Source organism: Salvelinus namaycush, chromosome 30 (assembly GCF_016432855.1).
Source record: "Salvelinus namaycush isolate Seneca chromosome 30, SaNama_1.0, whole genome shotgun sequence".
Lineage (NCBI taxonomy): Eukaryota > Metazoa > Chordata > Actinopteri > Salmoniformes > Salmonidae > Salvelinus > Salvelinus namaycush.
Genome location: NC_052336.1, coordinates 5,698,856 through 5,719,515, shown reverse-complemented (window position 1 = coordinate 5,719,515; position 20,660 = coordinate 5,698,856). Strand labels below are relative to the sequence as shown.

Here is a 20,660-nt window from a genome sequence, read left to right as displayed (position 1 = left end):
TTTAGGTTAACGTGCAGAGGTGATTACATTACCAGAGTTATTATTTCCAACTGTTGATGTAAACCATGCAAGAACAGTTATATACAGTACAGGACATTACTGAGTGTGTTTGGAGAGCTACAGTGTACTGTGTACTGTGTACATTCAACTGTTATAGAAACTTCCTTTCCCTTCCTGTTTACATTCTGAGAAGTCCTTGTAGGTTTTCCTTCATATGAAAGTAGAGACCATCCAGTATCATTCTTCGATCGTCATCCTACTAGCCACTGAAATGTAAAAGGAGAATTTTACATATGACTGTTGAAAGCGGAATGAGGGAGAGCTCGGTTTGTTGTTTTGGAAAGTTTGGTGTTTTGAAAGTGTGTTATAAAGTTTCTTAGTATCTAGCTACCTTTTTGAGTTTGGATCCCGAGACGCAGTTGGCATCAGTTGCTGGGTCTGCTACTCTCTGTCCAGTGATCCTGCCGACCAAGACCGGTTCTGAGGAGCTATTTGGTGTAGCTGCTTGCTAGCTGCCTATCAAGCTAGCGGGGTTTTCTTGAGGGCTTGAACGCAGCTCGTGGCTGGGATCACAGATTGTCCCAGGCTTGCGGCTGTCTAGATCCCTGCTGTTTGTTGTTTTCAATCTTCCCTGCGACCTGCCCTGTCTGGAACTGCGAGGAGTAACAGCGTAACCTACGTTGCTAGGTACCATGACAAAGACCAAAGCCGGCAGGAGTACTGTTGAGGACAGTGGTGTGTCTCTCTGTCACAGGTGAACAAACAAACATCTACATGCAGTTTCAACAACAAGAAAATGGCTTGTAGTGTTTTGTCCAAATCCTGGTAGAGTCAACTAATAAAAGAATGGACGACCTGACCAGAGAGGTCCAGGACCTGAAGAACAATACTGGTGGACTCAACTAATAAAAGAATGGATGACCTGACCAGAGAGGTCCAGGACCTGAAGAACAGTTTGCAGTTCTCCCAGGGTCAGCTCGATGAGTTTAAACAGGAGAAGGGCAAGATGATAGCAATCTGTAAGTCATTGAGAGGGGACATCAGTTCTGTGTGTGAATCCATGATAACAATGACGGAGAACAAATTATCTTGAGGGACAATCAAGGCGGAACAACATGGTTGTGGACGTAATTGCAGAATCGCCACATGAGACCTGGATGGAGTCTGAGGACAAAGTGAGGGAAATGATCTCGGCGAAACTGAAGATGGACCACAAGAAGATTGAGGTGGAGCGCGCCCACAGAACTGGAAAACCCACCACCGGCCCATGTGACAGGCCCGTAGTGGTCAGGTTCTTGAGGTTTATTGCCTTACCTCCCTAATCTTACTACATTTGCATACACTGTATATAGACTTTTCTATTGTGTTATTGACTGTACGTTTGTTTATCCCATGTGTAACTCTGTGTGTGTGTGTGTCGCACTGCTTAGCTCTATCTTGGTCAGGTCTCAGTTGTAAATGAGAACTTGTTCTCAACTGGCCTACCTGGTTAAATAAAGGTGAAATAAAACATTGTAATAAAAAAGGACACGGTAGCTGTTCTGGAAAGAGCCAAGAACTTGAGAGGAACGTGTACCTTCCTCAACGAGGACTATCCTGAAGCTGTGCACCAGAAGAGGAAAGAACTTATCTTGGCCATGAAAGCTGCCAGAGTGCGTGGGGACATTGCTTACATCCGCTATGACAGGCTCGTTGTCCACCCTCCCTCCCAAAACCCTGGAAGGGATGAGAGAGCAAAGCCTATGGGTTTGTAGCTTCAACCCCACAGCACACACAGACTCACTTACACACACAGTGATTCATGGAATATTTATTTCTTGCAAAGAATAGAATAGGTCGACTTTTGTACTATGGGAGATAGTAGATTGATATAGGCTAGTGCTTTTGCTGTTCGTTAGGCCTGCTCATCTTGTTGGCTGACGAAAAGTAAATGTGGACAGTTCTTTCAATATCTTCAATATGCACCTCGGAATTGGATATGACAGAGAGCCGTGTGAGTGAGAGATGCTTCGGATTGTGTTGCACACTCAGGGAGAAGGGCACAACGCAGCACTGCAAAAGGCATTGATTTTTTTAGGGTGCATTACGGCCACAAAGGGGATGCCACTGTGAAATTCGAGGCATTATCAAGTGCTTGTCAAATTGTGAATGAGAGACTATTGGCGTGTGTACAGCCTGTGCAAAAACAAAGCCGAGCTCATGCCTTTCGAGAGTTTTTCTAATCATCATTAGTCTCATCATGCAGCCTTACAATGTATTAAAAATCAAAACATATAGCCCACTGTTTGTAGAACAACTAAAGTTACATTAATACATCAACTAAAGTTACATTAATACATCTAAATTATGCATATAGAAGTACCTATTTCTTTGTTAACCGCTCAACACAGAATAGTGTGTGTGCGCAAGTGCGCACTCCCTCAAATCGTTTTGGAGAAAATATTTATATTTTATTCAGCTTTGTTCAATTGTATTCTTCATATTATAAAATAAAATAATGCCACAGAATTATAAGCAAATCTTATCTGCTAAATTAAGTAGTGTAGCCCACAGCCATTTGGAATAGCCACATCAGGACCTAACATAAGGACAACTCTGAGCATGCTATTCTTTTCTTCTGAAATAGACTACATTTTCTTCATATCATGCTTCTTTAGACCTGTCTAAAATAAATAATGGATTTATTGTGAAGGGGTAGGCTATATTACATGGATTTATTAGACTTTTTAAAATGGCTTGTAGGCTATGTGTGGAAGCCAGGAGATGCTAAATGTGTTTGGTAATTAATGGTCAGTTACCGTGAGACCGGCAGTTATTTGCTTGACAATCACCGGCTGATAATTTCATGACCGCCACAGCCCTAAACAAGATTGTTCATGTATCGATCACATAAAGCGGCCTTTACTGGTTCTAACAGCAGACCTATCAGCTTGCTGCCAGCTCTTAGCAAACTGTTGGAAAAAATGGTTTGACCAAATACTGTGCTATTTCTCTATAAACAAATTAACAACAGACTTTCAGCATGCTTATAGAGACGGGCACTCAACATGTACTGCACTGACACAAATGACTGATGATTGTTTTATAAGAAGATTGTGGGAGCGGTACTGTTAGATTTCAGTGCAGCCTTTGATAGTATTGACCATAACCTGTTGCTGAGAGAACTTATGTGTTATGGCTTTTCAATCTCTGCCATATCATGGATTCAGAGCCATCTATGTAATAGAATTCAAAGGGTTTTATTTAATGGAAGCTTCTCTGTCAAACATGTAAAGTGTGGTGTACCGCAGGGCAGCTCTCTAGGCCCGCTACTCTTTTATATTTTTACCAATGACCTGCCACTGGCATTAAACAAAGCATGTTTGTCCATGTATGCTGATGATTCAACCATATACGCATCAGCAACCACAGCTAATTAAGTCACTGAAACCCTTAACAAAGAGTTGCAGTCTGTTTTATAATCGGTGGCTAGTAATAAACTGGTCCTAAAGCTAAGAGCATTGTATTTGGTGCAACTCATTCCCTAAGTTCTAGACCTCAGCTGAATCTGGTAATGAATGGTGTGGTTGTTTAACAAGTTGAGGAGACTAAATGACTTGGTGTTACCTTAGATTGTAAACTGTCATGGTCAAAACATATATATTCAATGGTTGTAAAAATGGGGAGAGGTCTGTCCGTAATAAAGAGATGCTCTGCTTTTTTGGACACCACACTCCTAAAAGCAAGTTCTGCAGGCTTTAGTTTAGTCTTACCTTGATTATTGTGTGGTCGAGTGCTGCAAGAAAAGACCTAGATAAGCTGCAGCTGGCCCAGAACAGAGTGGCACACCTTGCTTTTTATTGTAATCAGAAGGATGATATAAATACTATGCATGTCAGTCTGTCTTGGCTAAGAGTTGAGGAGAGACTGACTGCATCACTTATTTTTATAAGAATCAATGTGTTGAAAATCCCAAGTTGTTTGCATAGTCAACTTACACAGAGCTCTGACACACACACTTACCCCATCAGACATGCCACCATGGGTCTTTTCACAGTCCACAAATCTAGAACCGATTCAAGAAATTGTACAGTATTATATAGAGCCATTATTGCATGGAACTGCGTTCCATCTCATACTGCTCAAATGAACAGCAAACCTGGTTTTAAAAAAACAATAAAGCAACACCCTATTTGACCTAGATAGTTTGTGCGTGTATGTATTGATATGGAGGCTACGTGTGCCTTTTTTAAATTGATGAAGTTTTGTCCTTGAGCTGTTAATGTTCTGTATTGTTCATGTTTTGAGTGGGCCAGAGGCTCTCACAACAGCCAATGGGGATCCTAATAAAATACCAAATCAGGAGACTGTTTGAACCCTGCTGCCCGACATTAAAGATGGCATGACAAATATTTGATCTCTGACCTGAGGAACCCTGGCTCTAAACGGAGACTGTCTGCCTCCCAAATGGCACTCTATTCCCTTTAGTACGCTTCTTTTGACCATGGGCCTCCTGGTCAAAATAAGTGCACTATAAAGGGAATGGGGTGCCATTTGAGAGGCATCTTGTGTGTGTTTTGATTCGTCGAGGCAGTGATTCTAAACATGCCTGACGTGTGACATTCCAACAGAATGCGGCCAAGCAAGCTGCAGCTGCAGCCACCCAGACCATCGCTGCCTCCCAGAATGCAGCAGCCTCCAACAAGAACACCGCCGCTCACCAGCAATTGGTGCAGAGCTGCAAGGTACTGGGGATAAGTCTCTTAATGCCAGGGGACATTGCCAGTTGCTTGCATTGAACAATTTCTATGCCTACTGTAGTTATACAGTAGGTGCTACAGCTATATAGAAACTGTGGTTGAATACTGTATGTGTGTTGACTGTTTATGTATGTGTGCGGCTCACTAGGCCATGGCAGACCACATTCCCCGGCTGGTCCAGGGGGTAAGGGGCAGCCAAGCCCAGCCTGAAGACCTCACTACCCAGCTAGCCCTCATCATCACCAGCCAGAACTTCCTACAGGTACACCCCCAGTGCCAGTCTGGCTCCTAATCTCACCACATATTGAATGAAGGGATCTCAATATATTGTACAGTGCTGATATGTGTGTGTGTGTGCTTGAAAGCTTCTAAAGATATCTTATTGATGTCTTATACTTGGGCAAGGCTGGGTTTTGTAGTCATAATAGATTCAAATAAAGAAATCTATTCTCTGGTACAAAACATCTTCTTGGGATGAATTTGACATTTCCTGTTTCTCTCATGACAGCCTGGCAGTAAGATGGTGACATCAGCGAAGTCGTCTGTTCCCACGGTGATGGACCAGGCCGCTGCTATGCAGCTGGGTCAGTGTGCCAAGAACCTGGCCACCAGCCTGGCAGAGCTCAGAACCGCAGCACAGAAGGTACATACACACACACACACTTAAGTCATACCTGTCGCTTTGTCACTTTGTGAGGGTACCTATCCCCTGTTAGGACTAGCCAGCTTCTGATAGACTATGGCACTAAATACCAGCTCAGATGGGTTAAAAGCTGTCAGTCTAGAATGACTAATTCAATGGTCTGCTCTCTCCCTGTGCTCTTTAGGCCCACGAAGCCTGCGGCCCCATGGAGATCCACTCAGCTCTCACAGCCGTCCAGACTCTGAAGACTGAGCTCCAAGACGCCAAGATGGCTGCCATAGACATGCAGCTGAAACCACTACCTGGAGAATCGGTCAGGGAAATCTGATTCATTGAATTAATCAACGTCTCTCATTACTTCTAGTGATTACTCTTTCATCCATTGCTGAGTCTGTTTGTCTGGGTGTCTGATGTACTGTGTGCTGTTCTCTCTGCAGTTGGAGAAGTGTGCTCAGGACCTGGGCAGCACCTCCAAGTCTGTGGGATCCTCCATGGCTCAGCTGCTCACCTGTGCTGCACAGGGCAGCGAACACTACACAGGTACTGTACTACTGCCCTGGGGTTCCCATTCTAATTAGAGCAATACCACTAAATAACAAACTCCATAGCACCACCAGGATGTGTCTATAATAGTATATTTCACTTTTGACTACAGATTTTACTGTTACTACTGAAAGCTTCAACATATTTTGATGCTTCAAGGTCAATAGTAGATTAGATTTGGCCTTTACTCTCTGAAAGGTAGCACAAAGACTAAAGCAGAATAAATCCTTCCCCTACTTCAATAGATGTGACATTCCTTCAGTAATCTTGTCTAGATGAATGGGGTAATGCAAGCTGATTCAATTTACTAGATTCCTCCCCAATGTGTTGTGTTGATGCTGAAATGTTGCATTCCCTTGTTGAGGCAGTCAGTGGTTTAGACGTTATGAAACTAAACCAGAGGCTCTCGCTACCTGGTATAGCACACTGTCAACGTGAGAGGGCTATGGATATCGGAGGTCATAACATGCATTTATTAAGCCTTAATTCAATCTTCTGAATGTATTTGGATGTTTGACACATCTGAATGCAAACAGTCCTTTTCATTTAATACATTTTATTTGTCACATGCTTGGTAAACAACAGGTGTAGACTGACAGTGAAATGTTTACTTATGGGCCCTTCCCAACAATGCAGAGAGAAAAATATAGAAAAAAATAACAACACAAGGAATAAATACACAATGAGTAACGATAACTTGGCATTATACACGGGTACCAGTACCGAGTCGATGTACAGAGGTACGAGTTAGTGCAAAGAGGGTCAATGCAGATAGTCTGGGTAGCTATTTGGTTAACTATTTAGTAGTCTAATGGCTTGGTAGTAGAAGCTGTTCGGGGTCCTGTTGGTTCCAGACTTGGTGCATCGGTACCGCTTGCCGTGTGGCAGTAGAGAGAGAGCTTGCCGTGCGGCAGTGGCGAGGGAGCTTGCCGTGCGGCAGTGGCGAGGGAGCTTGCCGTGCGGCAGTGGCGAGGGAGCTTGCCGTGCGGCAGTGGAGCGGGAGCTTGCCGTGCGGCAGTGGAGCGAGAGCTTGCCGTGCGGCAGTGGAGCGAGAGCTTGCCGTGCGGCAGTAGGGAGCTACTTCTGCTACTTCCGTAATAACTCTTCTTTATTTGTAACATTCCAAACCCTACTCACCATTTGTACATTTGCCTCCAGGGTTAGCAGCCAGAGAGACAGCCCAGGCCCTGAAGACTCTAGCCCAGGCAGCGCGGGGCGTGGCAGCCTCTACCACCAACCCTCAGGCAGCGGCGTCCATGTTGGATTCAGCCTGTGATGTTATGGAAGGCTCGGCCATGCTGATCCATGAGGCCAAGCAGGCCCTGGTCTCTCCCGGTGACGCAGAGAGCCAGCAGAGGCTAGCCCAGGTGAGGAGGGGACTTCAGTACAATAACGTGCAGAGCCATATAGGGATGAAGCTACTGTACAGTCGTGGCCAAAAGTTTTGAGAATTACACACATATTAATTTCCACAAAGTTTGCTGCTTCAGTGTCTTTAGATATTTTTGTCAGATGTTACTATGGAATACTGAAGTATAATTACAAGCATTTCATAAGTGTCAAAGGCTTTTATTGACAATTACATGAAGTTGATGCAAAGAGTCAATATTTTCAGTGTTGACCCTTCTTTTTCAAGACCTCTGCAATCCGCCCTGGCATGCTGTCAATTAACTTGTGAGCCACATCCTGACTGATGGCAGCCCATTCTTGCATAATCAATGCTTGGAGTTTGTCAGAATTTGTGGGTTTTTGTTTGTCCACCCGCCTCTTGAGGATTGACCACAAGTTCTCAATGAGATTAAGGTCTGGGGAGTTTCCTGGCCATGGACCCAACAAATTGATGTTTTGTTCCCCGCGCAACTTAGTTATCACTTTTGACTTATGGCAAGGTGCTCCATCATGCTGGGAAAGGCATTGTTTGTCACCAAACTGTTCCTGGATGGTTGGGAGAAGTTGCTCTCAGAGGACTTGTTGGTACCATTCTTTATTCATGGCTGTGTTCTTAGGCAAAACTGTGTGTGAGCCCACTCCCTTGGCTGAGAAGCAACCCCACACATGAATGGTCTCTTGATGCTTTACCGTTGGCAGCGCTCACCTGGTCTTCTCCGGACAAGCTTTATTCCGGATACCCCAAACAATCAGAGAAAATGACTTTACCCCAGTCCACAGCAGTCCAATCCCTGTACCTTTTGCAGAATATCAGTCTGTCCCTGATGTTTTTCCTGGCGAGAAGTGGCTTCTTTGCTGCCCTTCTTGACACCAGGCCATCCTCCAAAAGTCTTTGCCTCACTGTGCATGCAGATGTACTCACATTTTGCCTGCTGCCATTCCTGAGCAAGCTCTGTACTGGTGGTGCCCCGATCCTGCAGCTGAATTAACTTTAGGAGACGGTCCTGGCGCTTGCTGGACTTTCTTGGGCGCCCTGAAGCCTTCTTCACAGCAATTGAACCGCTCTCCTTGAAGTTCTTGATGATCCGATAAATGGGTGATTTAGGTGCAATCTTACTGGCAGCAATATCCTTGCCTGTGAAGCCCTTTTTGTGCAAAGCAATGATGATGGCACGTGTTTCCTTGCAGGTAACCATGATTGACAGAGGAAGAACAATGATTCCAAGCACCACCCTCCTTTTGAAGCTTCCAGTCTGTTATTCGAACTCAATCAGCATGACAGGGTGATCTCCATCCATGTCCTCGTCAACACTCACACCTGTGTTAATGAGAGAATCACTGACATGATGTCAGCTGGTCCTTTTGTGGCAGGGCTGAAATGCAGTGGAAATGTTTTTTGGGGATTCAGTTCATTTGCATAGCAAAGAGGGACTTTGCAATTAATTGCAATTCATCTGATCACTCTTCATAACATTCTGGAGTATATGCAAATTGCCATCATACAAACTGAGGCAGCAGACTTTGTGAAAATTAATATTTGTGTCATTCTCAAAACTTTTGGCCATGACTGTATAACTCTATAAAAGGCTCTGCTATGTGTATGTACAGTTGAAGTCAGAAGTTTACATACACTTAGGTTGGAGTCATTAAAACTCGTTTTTCAACCACTCCACAAATTTCTTGTTCACAAACTATAGTTTTGACAAGTCGTTTAGGACATCTACTTTGTGCATGACACACGTAATTTTTCCAACAATTGTTTAGACCGATTATTTCACTTATATTTCACTGTATCACAATTCCAGTGGGTCAGAAGTTTACATACACTAAGTTGACTGTGCCTTTAAACAGCTTGGAAAATTCCAGAAAATGATTTCATGGCTTTAGAAGCTTCTGATAGGCTAATTGACATAATTTGAGTCAATTGGAGGTGTACCTGTGGAGGTATTTCAAGGCCTACCTTCAAACTCAGTACCTCTTTGCTTGACATCATGGGAAAATCAAAAGAAATCAGCCAAGACCTCAGAAAATGTATTGTAGACCTCGACAAGTCCGGTTCATCCTTGGGAGCAATTTCCAAACACCTGAAGGTACCACGTTCATCTGTACAAACAATAGTACACAAGTATAAACACCATGGGACCAGGCAGCCATCATACCGCTCAAGAAGGAGACGCGTTCTGTCTCTTAGAGATGAACGTACTTTGGTGCAAGAAGTGCAAATCAATCCCAGAACAACAGCAAAGAACCTTGTGAAGATGCTGGAGGAAACAGGTACAAAAGTATCTATATCCACAGTAAAACGAGTCCTATATCAACATAACCTGAAAGGCCGCTCAGCAAGGAAGAAGCCACTGCTCCAAAACCGCCATAAAAATGCCAGACTACGGTTTGCAACTGCACATGGGGACAAAGATCGTACTTTTTGGAGAAATGTCCTCTGGTCTCATGAAACAAAAATAGAACTGTTTGGCCATAATGACCATTGTTATGTTTGGAGGAAAAAGGGGAGGCTTGCAAGCCGAAGAACACCATCCCAACCGTGAAGCACAGCATCATGTTGTGGAGGTGCTTTGCTGCAGGAGGGACTGGTGCACTTCACAAAATAGATGGCATCATGAGGGAGGAAAATTATGTGGATATATTGAAGCAACATCCCAAGACATCAGTCAGGACAATGACCCCAAGCATACTTTCAAAGTTGTGACAAAATGGCTTAAGGACAACAAAGTCAAGGTATTGGAGTGGCCATCACAAAGCCCTGACCTCAATCACATAGAAAATTTGTGGGCAGAACTGAAAAAGTGTTTGTGAGCAAGGAGGCCTACAAACCTGACTCAGTTACACCAGCTCTGTCAGGAGGAATGGGCCAAAATTCACTCAACTTATTGTGGGAAGCTTGTGGAAGGCTACTCAAAATGTTTGACCCAAGTTAAAAAATGTAAAGGCAATGCTGCCAAATACTAATTGAGTGTATGTAAACTTCTGACCCACTGGGAATGTGATGAAAGAAGTAAAAGCTGAAATAAATTCTCTACTATTATTCTGACATTTCACATTCTTAAAATAAAGTGGTGATCCTAACTGACCTAAGACGGGGAATTTTTACTAGGATTAAATGTCAGGATTTGTGAAAAACTGAGTTTAAATGTATTTGGCTAAGGTGTATGTAAACTTCCGACTTCAGCTGTATATGGCTCTGCTAACGTCCATATTTTCCATCTGTTCAGTATAATTGTCCTCTGTCTGAATGGAGTGGACTGTGGTTGGTGCTCTTCGACAACCAAATCCTACTTGAGTTTTAATATCACCACTTTTATTCAGAAATGCTTGGCTTGTGTTACAGTGAAGGTCAAGTGAGAGGCAACTATTTTTATTGTAGAGCTTCCACAGATCACTTCTCACAACTACAGTATCTGGTTGAATAATAAAATAAATAACTTTTCATTGACAAATAATAGTTCACATTTTATCAGCCCAGCTGAACAAAACACTGATCACCTGTCAAACACAGTGAGGTGTTGATCCTCCGCCTGCTGTAGCAGGAGATTCACAGCTTTATGCACACATCAATTATTAATGCCTGGTCCTCCCCATATAACCTTCCCACCAGATGAATAAATGATGCATCTATAGATGCTTCTGCAGATAAAGGGACAGACGGGACATAGTATTGTGGTGCTTGTTCTGTTCCTTTGCAAAAGAGAGAGAAATAGGACCCATTTTACATGGTGTCGAAGATCCCTTTGTTTTTGAATGGAATCCAATAAAAGTCCTTGAATTCCTCTTTGGATGATGATCTCTTTTAAATCTTACCAAATAAAAGGCTTCAATTGTCTCTTTATCTTTTCAGGTAGTCCTAGTTGCGCATTCAGTAATCCTTTCAGCAGCACGACTCCTGTTCTGTTGCTAGGCCCCACAGGGACACAGACATATTGGTTGGCATATGTTCTGTTGGAAACATAAGTGCAAATTAGGAACATCAATTACTCCGCTATGCTTCTTGGCTCATTAGCATTTTAAGATTGTGATTGCAGCTCAGCAACATCACTACTGTGGAAAACACCTCCGTTCACGCATGAATGATCACACACACACACGCAGGCACGCTCACACACACACACACGCACACCTGTGCTCACACACACCTGTTCTCTCTGCTTCAGGTGGCCAGGGCTGTGTCCCACTCTCTGAATAACTGTGTCAACTGCCTGCCTGGCCAGAAGGATGTGGACATGGCCCTCAGGAGCATTGGAGAGGCCAGCAAGAAACTGCTGGGAGAAACGGTAAGTTCTACACTTCCTTAAGTAAAGGTTACTTTATTGAAAAAACATTCACGTGAAGCCACTGATTACCCCTGAGTTAATCACCCGTTTATTGATTTAAAACTGCCGCTAGGTCAAACACTTATCAAATGTTTTTAAACCAAACTTACATTTATTGCACCACAACCTAAACTCTGACTCGCTATGGCTGTCTTTGTTGTCTCTCTGTATTTCTCTTATCTTTCTCTTTCTCTGTAGCTCCCTCCATCCACCAGGTCGTTCCAGGAGGCCCAGAGCGAGCTGAACCAGACCGCAGCAGATCTGAACCAATCAGCTGGAGACGTGGTCCATGCCTCCCGCGGCTCCAGCACCCAGCTCGCAGACGCATCTGGGAAGTTCAGCGAAGACTTTGATGAGTTCTTGGACGCCGGCATTGAGATGGCTGGGCACACTCAGGTGCAGTCACAGTGGTCTGTCTGTGTGGTACTGAACCTGGAACGTGTTCATTAGGGCATGCCATACCATAGCAATGGAAACCATAATGAACGTTTCTTATTGACAAGTTCACATAGTGCCTCCCCGTTCCACGCACTTTTGTTGTTTTGTTTCGTGCCTAATGAACATAAACGAGGCACCATACTGGATGTGACTGTTTTAGTGACTCATTTATTTACGTAAGCCTCTTCATCACCTTTTGGACCTAAGAACCAACTGTATAATTTATCAAAGCTGATATGATGGAAAATAGAGGAGGAAAAGTTGACCAATTGGCCTCAAAAGACAGCTTGGCCAACCATCAGTCAATCTATTTGTAGATTAACTTTCCATATAGATACGGAATATTCAATTGAATTGCCTCAGAGCGGCGGTCTGTTAAATGTAGTCTAAATAAGATGACAGTTGAAGGTCTTTTCCGGGCTGCCTTGCTGATAAGGAAGGGGAGGAAATCTTAATGGCATGACACTGATTACCAAATCAGACCCAGGTGACTGCAGGAACTGCCAGCAGCAGAGTTGGAACCATAGAGTCTTTGTTTAGAACAGAGTTTGAGGGGAGCAATAGACATGTTAAGCATGGTGCAGCTAGAAAACCATTCCATTCTCCTATTCATCTGACTGATGGAAAGGTGGACCAGGGATAGTCAGTTGCACATGACTTTTGTATATGATTGATTTACAACTAGTGTTTATGACTTGTAATAACTGGTGATTCTGCTGTGGATGTTGTAGAGGAAAGATGAGCAGATCCAGGTGATAGGTAACCTGAAGAACATCTCCATGGCTTCCAGCAAGCTGCTCCTGGCAGCCAAGTCTCTGTCTGTAGACCCTGGGGCAGCTAACGCCAAGAACCTTCTGGCTGCTGCTGCAAGGTACCTACCATACACTACCCTCTATGTGGGCTCTCACAATACCACACCTGTTGATTGGTTATTTATTATGTCATGTTGGATTTAGAACAAGAGTTTTTCCACCCACAGTGCATTCAACTTTTGCAATGTGTTACAATACGCTTATGCCAGGGCCAAAGCAATGGGAGGTTTCACTGTGCCTTAGGAAGGGACAAGGCTTTTGATGTGACACACATGCACTTCTCAATCTCACACCTCCAGTGTAGCTCCACTTCACAGCAGAAATGTCCTCCTAGGTGGTAGATGAAGTGCTGTCTCCCTTCAGGCTTGTGGAGGCTGTTAATTTCCTGTCTGGTAATTGGAAGGTTAAGAGGGAGGTGTGTGACTGAAATGTCTGACTGGCTCACTGAAGCCTGCTGGAATTCTGCTGAAAAAAGAGAGAGAGAGAGAGAGAGAGAGAGAGAGAGAGAGAGGGAGGAGGAGGGGAGAGACCAGAGGGACCCAGAACACAATATTAGATTTGGAACCAATGGAGCCTGGGACCTTGTGTTTGTGTAATGGAGCTGAACGCTGGTCTAAGTGCTTCTCATTTTGAACTTCTCTCGCCCTCTCTCTCGGTTTCTCTCTCTCTCTCGGTCTCTCTCAGGCTCTCTCTCTCTCGGTCTCTCTCTCGGTCTCTCTCTCGGTCTCTCTCTCGGTCTCTCTCTCGGTCTCTCTCAGGCTCGCGCTCTCTCGGGCTCTCTCACTCCCCTCCCTCCCATCCTGTGTTTCAGAGCAGTGACAGAGAGCATTAACCAGCTAATCACACTGGCCACACAGCAGGCCCCGGGACAGAAGGAGTGTGACAATGCCCTACGAGAGCTGGAGGTACCATCAACATCAATAGCTTACATCAATAACATTAGCTTTACTGATAACAGCTGCAGTCATAGTGGTGGTAGCAGGAGTGTTAGATGGAGCAGTAAGGGTGTTAGTAAAAGCAGTGTCATCTGTAGCAGCCTTTGTTGTTATGAGAGATTGGATAGTAGCGTCATTAAAGTGAGTTATGTTAAATGTATAGATTATGGGAGTGCTCTAGGAGAATGTTTTCATGTAGCTCATTTAAGTTGTATCTGTAATGGGTTTCTTTGGTTTTAGTTAAATTAGCAGGTTCTGTTCTAGATGTTAAGATGTTTTCCCTCTCCTCTCAGGCGGTGAAAGGAATGCTAGCCAGCCCCAACGAGCCAGTCAGCAACCTCTCCTACTTCCACTGCATCGAGAGCGTCATGGAGAACTCCAAGGTAGGGAGGGCCATGACCCTGAGCGCTGCTGAAAGAGCAAGCATAACCACAACCTCCAGACAGATGGAAACGAGTAGAGATGGAGAGCAGAGAGAGAGCAGAGAGAGAGCGGTGACCTGCCTGGCTGAGGAATGCTACAGCTTAATCCCTCCCTTCTGCTCTTTTCCTCTGTTCCCCCTGTTCTTTCAGGTCCTGGGAGAGTCCATGGCTGGCATTTCTCAGAACTGTAAAACCGGGGATGTGCCAGCGTTTGGGGGCTGTGTGGGACTGGCCTCCAAGGCCCTGTGTGGGCTCACTGAGGCTGCAGGACAGGTTAGGACATGCTACGAACCTACCAGACATACTGTGTGTCATACTGTGTGAATATGTGAGCACCCTATGTGTGCTCTGCTAGGGAGTGTTGTGCTAGTGTAGAAAGAGAGTAGTGTGGACTTCTGTTTCTCCACTACTGACCATGTCTGGGTTTTCCCTTACTACATCAATATACCACACATGAGTTGGCTCTGTCCATCTGTGTGTAGACCAGATGCTGTGTTCAGTAAAAAGCTGCTATTTAAGCTGCTAACATTGTAGCCTACCTGTTTTCTGCTACTATGAGAGCCACGTCTGGTTCTACAGTATGTTGATGTCTCTCCTCCTGTCCTCTCTCCTCAGGCCTCCTACCTGGTGGGCGTGTCTGACCCCAACAGTCAGGCAGGGCATCAGGGGTTGGTCGACGCCATCCAGTTTGCACGAGCCAATCAGGCGATCCAGATGGCCTGTCAGAACCTGGTGGATCCGGACAGCAGCCCCTCACAGGTCAGTTGGGACATAATAACACAGGTTTGTTTGGTTTTATTTGTTTACTAACTAGTCACCTTGGGTTGATTTGAAGAGTCTATTGAAATGAGATGTTTGAGCCATCAGCTGTTCCCTTTGTCATGTTTATCTCTTGTGATCTACTTTAGAAAAATCCCGAGCTGCTGATTTGTTTGTTGTCGTCCTTCATCTGACGTGTTATGGTTCATCTGTCTAGACATCCGGGTTGCCTCCCACCACGTACCAATGTTCCCATTTAGGGTATGGCTTTCTGAGACTGTTATGGTGGGTGTTTTCAGGTGCTGTCGTCTGCCACCATCGTAGCAAAGCACACATCAGCTCTTTGCAACGCCTGTCGCCTGGCCTCCTCCAAGACAGCCAACCCCACAGCCAAGAGACACTTTGTCCAGTCTGCCAAGGAGGTGGCCAACAGCACAGCCAACCTGGTCAAAACTATAAAGGTAAGACTGCAGACTCCAATGAGGTTTTTTGAACTGATAAACTGGCCCATTATGTGTATATTGACCTGGGTTTCTCCATTTCTTTCCCTCTAGGCTCTGGATGGTGATTTCTCTCAGGAGAATAGGAACACGTGTCTGGTGGCCACAGCTCCACTCATAGAGGCTGTTGAGAACCTCACAGCGTTTGCGTCTAATCCAGAGTTCGCCAGCGTCCCTGCTCAGATCAGCAATGAGGTACGACTACACACTTCTGGCCATTTCTAAACATGGTGCTCCGTTCAACTGAAACCTTATTTTGGACTCTGTGAGACCAACTGCAATGACATTGTGGGTGTAGAAAACGTTTACATTAAACAGTTTATTTTTCATGGTTGTCATGGAGATGTTCATCTTTCTTTCATTCGTTTGTTTATGTGCAGGGCTCTGCCGCTCAGGAGCCCATCCTCCAATCAGCTCGCTCCATGCTGGACAGCTCCACCCACCTGCTGAAGACTGCACGTTCACTGGTTATTAACCCCAAAGATCCACCCACCTGGTCGGTCCTGGCTGGCCACTCTCGGACTGTGTCCGACTCCATCAAAGGTCTCATCACGGCCATCAGGTTAGCACAGTGACAGCACTGCACTTCTTACTGGCCTGGACATGGACAGCTGTTATAACTCATTAAGTTATGATAAGCAGTTATAATAACCTTCAGAGGTTGGACAAGACCATAATGTACATCCTTGATCTCTGATTGGCTGATTTGGCTCAAGGCTGTTGATCGGCTTACTCATGGTTTGTTAGAATTCACCATCTCTCCAGATCTCTCTGATCCTGTTGGATGCCTGCTAGCTGACATAAATAAACATGCTCTTTTTATTTATTTCATCCTCTTTCCCTCTCTACCCTCTCTATTTCTCTCTCTCCGCCTCTCAGGGACAAGGCTCCAGGCCAGAGGGAGTGTGACTACTCCATAGATAACATCAACAGATGTATCCGGAACATTGAGCAGGCCTCGCTAGCCGCAGTCAGCCAGAACCTGGCCAGCAGGGATGACATCTCACTGGAGGTAATGATCGTTAATGAGACACTACACGCTCTGCTGACCCACAGGCAACCCCCCCCTCTCTCATTCTCTCTCTATCCATCCTTCTCTCCCTTTACCCATTTCTCTCAATCTCTCTGTCCGTTAGTGGGCAACAGATCTTTGATCAGGTCTACTGCTAATTGAGACCAACTGCCATTTGAATAAAGTTAAAAGCAGTTTGGACAGGGAGCGTCAGAATTGCCACAGAACCACAATGACCATAATGACCAATGTTGAAATTATTTTACTCTGATCAATCCCATCAGGCCTTGCAAGAGCAGCTGACGTCCACAGTGCAAGAGATTGGATACCTAATCGACCCAATATCTACAGCCGCCAGAGGGGAAGCTACCCAACTAGGACACAAGGTAACTAGTTGCAGCATCATCACTGTTACCAATACTAGGTCTATATCTACTGTCAGGTGCAGTCAATAGCTGCGTTCCATGTTTTTATTTTATTTTATGACGATCTGGAACGTAACAATAATCAGTCTGACACATTAACCTCTGACCCTTGACCCCTTTCCATCCCAGGTGACCCAGTTGGCGGGCTACTATGAGCCTCTGATCAGGGCGTCGGTGGGCGTGGCGTCCAAGCTGCAGGACCACCAGCAGCAGATGGCCTTCCTGGACCAGACTAAGACCCTGGCAGAGTCCGCTCTGCAGATGATCTACGCAGCCAAGGAGGGAGGAGGAAACCCCAAGGTATGGAAAAATATGTTACAATATTTTTCAAATTTATGTCAGTATTTGATGGTATTTTGAGGTATCTGAATAATACAAGTTCTAAACCTGTTTTATGAGTGGTGCATGCCCCTGGGATGGCAAAAATGAATTATAAGTGTTTTTAATGGGCTTTTTCCATTATATTTGTTTTATACTCAACTATGGCAAAACTGACAGTGAAGTAATCCAACTTTCCATGTATTTAGCACTGTATCATATTTAGCACTGTGTCATAGACCGTATTGTAAAAATCCATACGGGTATGTGGATCCATACCTTAAAATAGGATACATGGCCCAACCCTACCCCAGGGTGAACCCTCACAGTTTAACAGGACTTTGGGTCTTTGAAAAAACACTATCTAAACCCTACCATCATTGAAACTTTAATTGATTGGATTGATTGGATTTATAAATCATTCAAAGTGCTTTATAACACAAGGGGGAAACTCCACCTCATCTTTATGAATTATGCAATATAACCTATACAGTTGCTATTAACTAATACGTATGTTGTTTGAACAATAACTAATAGATGCACTTCTCTAAGTTTAACTTAGGAAGTGAAGAGACTAGGAGTCTAACATATACAGTTGAAGTTGGAAGTTTACAAACACCTTAGCCAAATACATTTAAACTCAGTTTTTCACAATTCCTGACATTTAATCCTAGTAAAACTTCCCTGACTTAGGTCAGTTAGGATCACCACTTTATTTTAAGAATGTGAAATGTCAGAATAATAGTAGAGAATTTATTTCAGCTTTTACTTCTTTCATCACATTCCCAGTGGGTCAGAAGTTTACATACACTCAATTAGTATTTGGTAGCATTGCCTTTAAATTGTTTAACTTGGGTCAAACATTTCAGGTAGCCTTCCACAAGCTTCCCACAATAAGTTGGGTGAATTTTTGCCCATTCCTCCTAACAGAGCTGGTGTAACTGAGTCAGGTTTGTAGGCCTCCTTGTTCGCACACGCTTTTTCAGTTCTGTCCACAAATTTTCTATGTGATTGAGGTCAGGGCTTTGTGATGGCCACTCCAATACCTTGACTTTGTTGTCCTTATTTGTTGCCATTTTTCCACAACTTTGGAAGTATGCTTGTGGTCATTGTCCACTTGGAAGACCCATTTGCGACCAATCTTTAACTTCCTAACTGATGTCTTGAGATGTTGCTTCAATATATCCACCTAATTTTCCTCCCTCATGATGCCATCTATTTTGTGAAGTGCACCAGTCCCTCCTGCAGCACCCCCACAACATGATTCTGCCATCCTCGTGCTTCACGGTTGGGATGGTGTTCTTCGGCTTGCAAGCCACCCCCTTTTTCCTCCAAACATAACAATAGTCATTATGGCCGAACAGTTCTATTTTTGTTTCATGAGACCAGAGGACATTTCTCCAAAAAGTACGATCTTTGTCCCCATGTGCAGTTGCAAACCGTAGTCTGGCTTTTTTATGGCGGTTTTGGAGCAGTGGCTTCTTCCTTGCTGAGCGGCCTTTCAGGTTATGTTGATATAGGACTCGTTTTACTGTGGATATAGATACTTTTGTACCTGTTTCCTCAAGCATCTTCACAAGGTCCTTTGCTGTTGTTCTGGGATTGATTTGCACTTTTCACACCAAAGTACGTTCATCTCTAGGAGACGGAACACATCTCCTTCCTGCGTGGTCCCATGGTGTTTAAACTTGCGTACTATTGTTTGTACAGATGAATGTGGTACCTTCAGGCATTTGGAAATTGCTCCCAAGGATGAACATGACTTGTGGAGGTCTAAAAATAAATTGAGGTTCTGGCTGATTTCTTTTGATTTTCCCATGATGTCAAGCAAAGAGGCACTGAGTTTAAAGGTAGGCCTTGAAATACACCCACAGGTACACCTCCAATTGACTCAAATAATGTCAATTAGCCTATCAGAAGCTTCTAAAGCAATGACATAATTTTCTGGAATTTTCCATGCTGTTTAAAGGCACAGTCAACTTAGTGTATGTAAACTTCTGACCCACTGGAATTGTGATACAGTGAAATATAAGTGAAATAATCTGTCTGTAAACAATTGTTGGAAAAATGACTTGTGTCGTGCAGAAAGTAAATGTCCTAACCGACTTGCCAAAACTATAGTTTGTTAACAAGAAATTTGTAGAGTGGTTGAAAAAAGAGTTTTAATGACTTCAACATAAGTGTATGTAAACTTCAGACTTCAACTGTATGTATATCTGTCTGTATGAAGGCGTCCCATACCCATGATGCCATAGCGGAGGCTGCTCAGCTGATGAGGGAGGCGGTGGATGACATCATGGTGACCCTGAACGAGGCCGCCAGCGAAGGGGGTATGGTGGGCGCCATGGTGGACTCTATCGCTGAGGCCATGGGCAGGGTGAGTGGGGGTGACGGGGGGCAGGATGAGTGTGGTGTGGGGGGCATGGTGGATTCCATTGAGGCCATGGGCAGGGTGAGTGGGGGTGACGGGGGGCAGGATGAGTGTGGTGTGGGGGGCAGGATGAGTGTGGTGTGGGGGGCATGGTGGATTCCATTGAGGCCATGGGCAGGCTGAGTGGATGATGCAGCAACACCGCTCCATGTCAACAGACTGGCAATGCTCTCAATGCTCTCAATGCTCTCAATGCTCTCAATGCTCTCATTGCTCTCATTGCTCTCAATGCTCTCATTGCTCTCAATGCTCTCAATGCTCTCATTGCTCTCATTGCTCTCAATGCTCTCAATGCTCTCATTGCTCTCATTGCCAGTCTGTTGACATGGAGCGGTGTTGCTGATAGAGAGTGCTTTTGCCATTATGGTTATCATTTGCATTATAAAGAATCAATATCTTTGGCTGTGTAGGAAGAAGAAGCCTCGAATGTTGAAACAGCTTGTTTTATCTCTCTCTCAAGAAGTGGTCTGGGCAAGCTGTACAATCTGACGTGCTGTGTTTGTCTCCAATTTGATCTGCATCTATGCTGCGGTTTATGTCATAAATCATTAATGCACATTCCTATGAACACTGTATGAATGTGTCTGACTTGAATAAATGGGGATATTGAGATAATTTGCTGAGATAACAGCGTTCTTTAACCTGCATTTGTAGTGGAGGTGAATTACAGGTTTTAACATAGTGGATACCTGTCTATCACTTATCATCAGTACACATTCCAGCCAGTGTGCCAGAAGCATCCATTTGGAAACCATTTGTGTCTTACTCTGTGTTGATGTGGTGAAGTGACTGACATCGTACATTTTATGTTTTGTTTTTTTTACCTTTATTAATCTAGGCAAGTCAGTTATGAACAAATTCTTATTTTCTATGACGGCCTAGGAACAGTGGGTTAACTGACTGTTCAGTGGCAGAACAACAGATTTGTGACTTGTCAGCTCAGGGATTTGAACTTGCAACCTTTCGGTT

General features: G+C 44.3%; 1 protein-coding gene across 1 annotated transcript in view; it reads left to right on the top strand.

Moving 5' to 3' along the window:
* LOC120024965 (talin-2) overlaps nucleotides 1–20,660 on the top strand; it is a 70,567-nt gene that overhangs the window by 29,791 nt on the left and 20,116 nt on the right. The window contains exons 22-41 of the mRNA XM_038969356.1: nucleotides 4,611–4,724; nucleotides 4,888–5,001; nucleotides 5,248–5,382; nucleotides 5,567–5,695; nucleotides 5,820–5,922; nucleotides 7,084–7,292; nucleotides 11,481–11,600; nucleotides 11,838–12,035; nucleotides 12,809–12,948; nucleotides 13,701–13,794; nucleotides 14,118–14,207; nucleotides 14,397–14,519; nucleotides 14,862–15,005; nucleotides 15,305–15,466; nucleotides 15,560–15,700; nucleotides 15,886–16,067; nucleotides 16,385–16,517; nucleotides 16,802–16,903; nucleotides 17,072–17,242; nucleotides 19,491–19,637. Coding sequence (XP_038825284.1) covers nucleotides 4,611–4,724; nucleotides 4,888–5,001; nucleotides 5,248–5,382; nucleotides 5,567–5,695; nucleotides 5,820–5,922; nucleotides 7,084–7,292; nucleotides 11,481–11,600; nucleotides 11,838–12,035; nucleotides 12,809–12,948; nucleotides 13,701–13,794; nucleotides 14,118–14,207; nucleotides 14,397–14,519; nucleotides 14,862–15,005; nucleotides 15,305–15,466; nucleotides 15,560–15,700; nucleotides 15,886–16,067; nucleotides 16,385–16,517; nucleotides 16,802–16,903; nucleotides 17,072–17,242; nucleotides 19,491–19,637 — 2,751 coding nt within the window. The remainder of the gene's footprint in view (nucleotides 1–4,610; nucleotides 4,725–4,887; nucleotides 5,002–5,247; nucleotides 5,383–5,566; nucleotides 5,696–5,819; nucleotides 5,923–7,083; nucleotides 7,293–11,480; nucleotides 11,601–11,837; nucleotides 12,036–12,808; nucleotides 12,949–13,700; nucleotides 13,795–14,117; nucleotides 14,208–14,396; nucleotides 14,520–14,861; nucleotides 15,006–15,304; nucleotides 15,467–15,559; nucleotides 15,701–15,885; nucleotides 16,068–16,384; nucleotides 16,518–16,801; nucleotides 16,904–17,071; nucleotides 17,243–19,490; nucleotides 19,638–20,660) is intronic.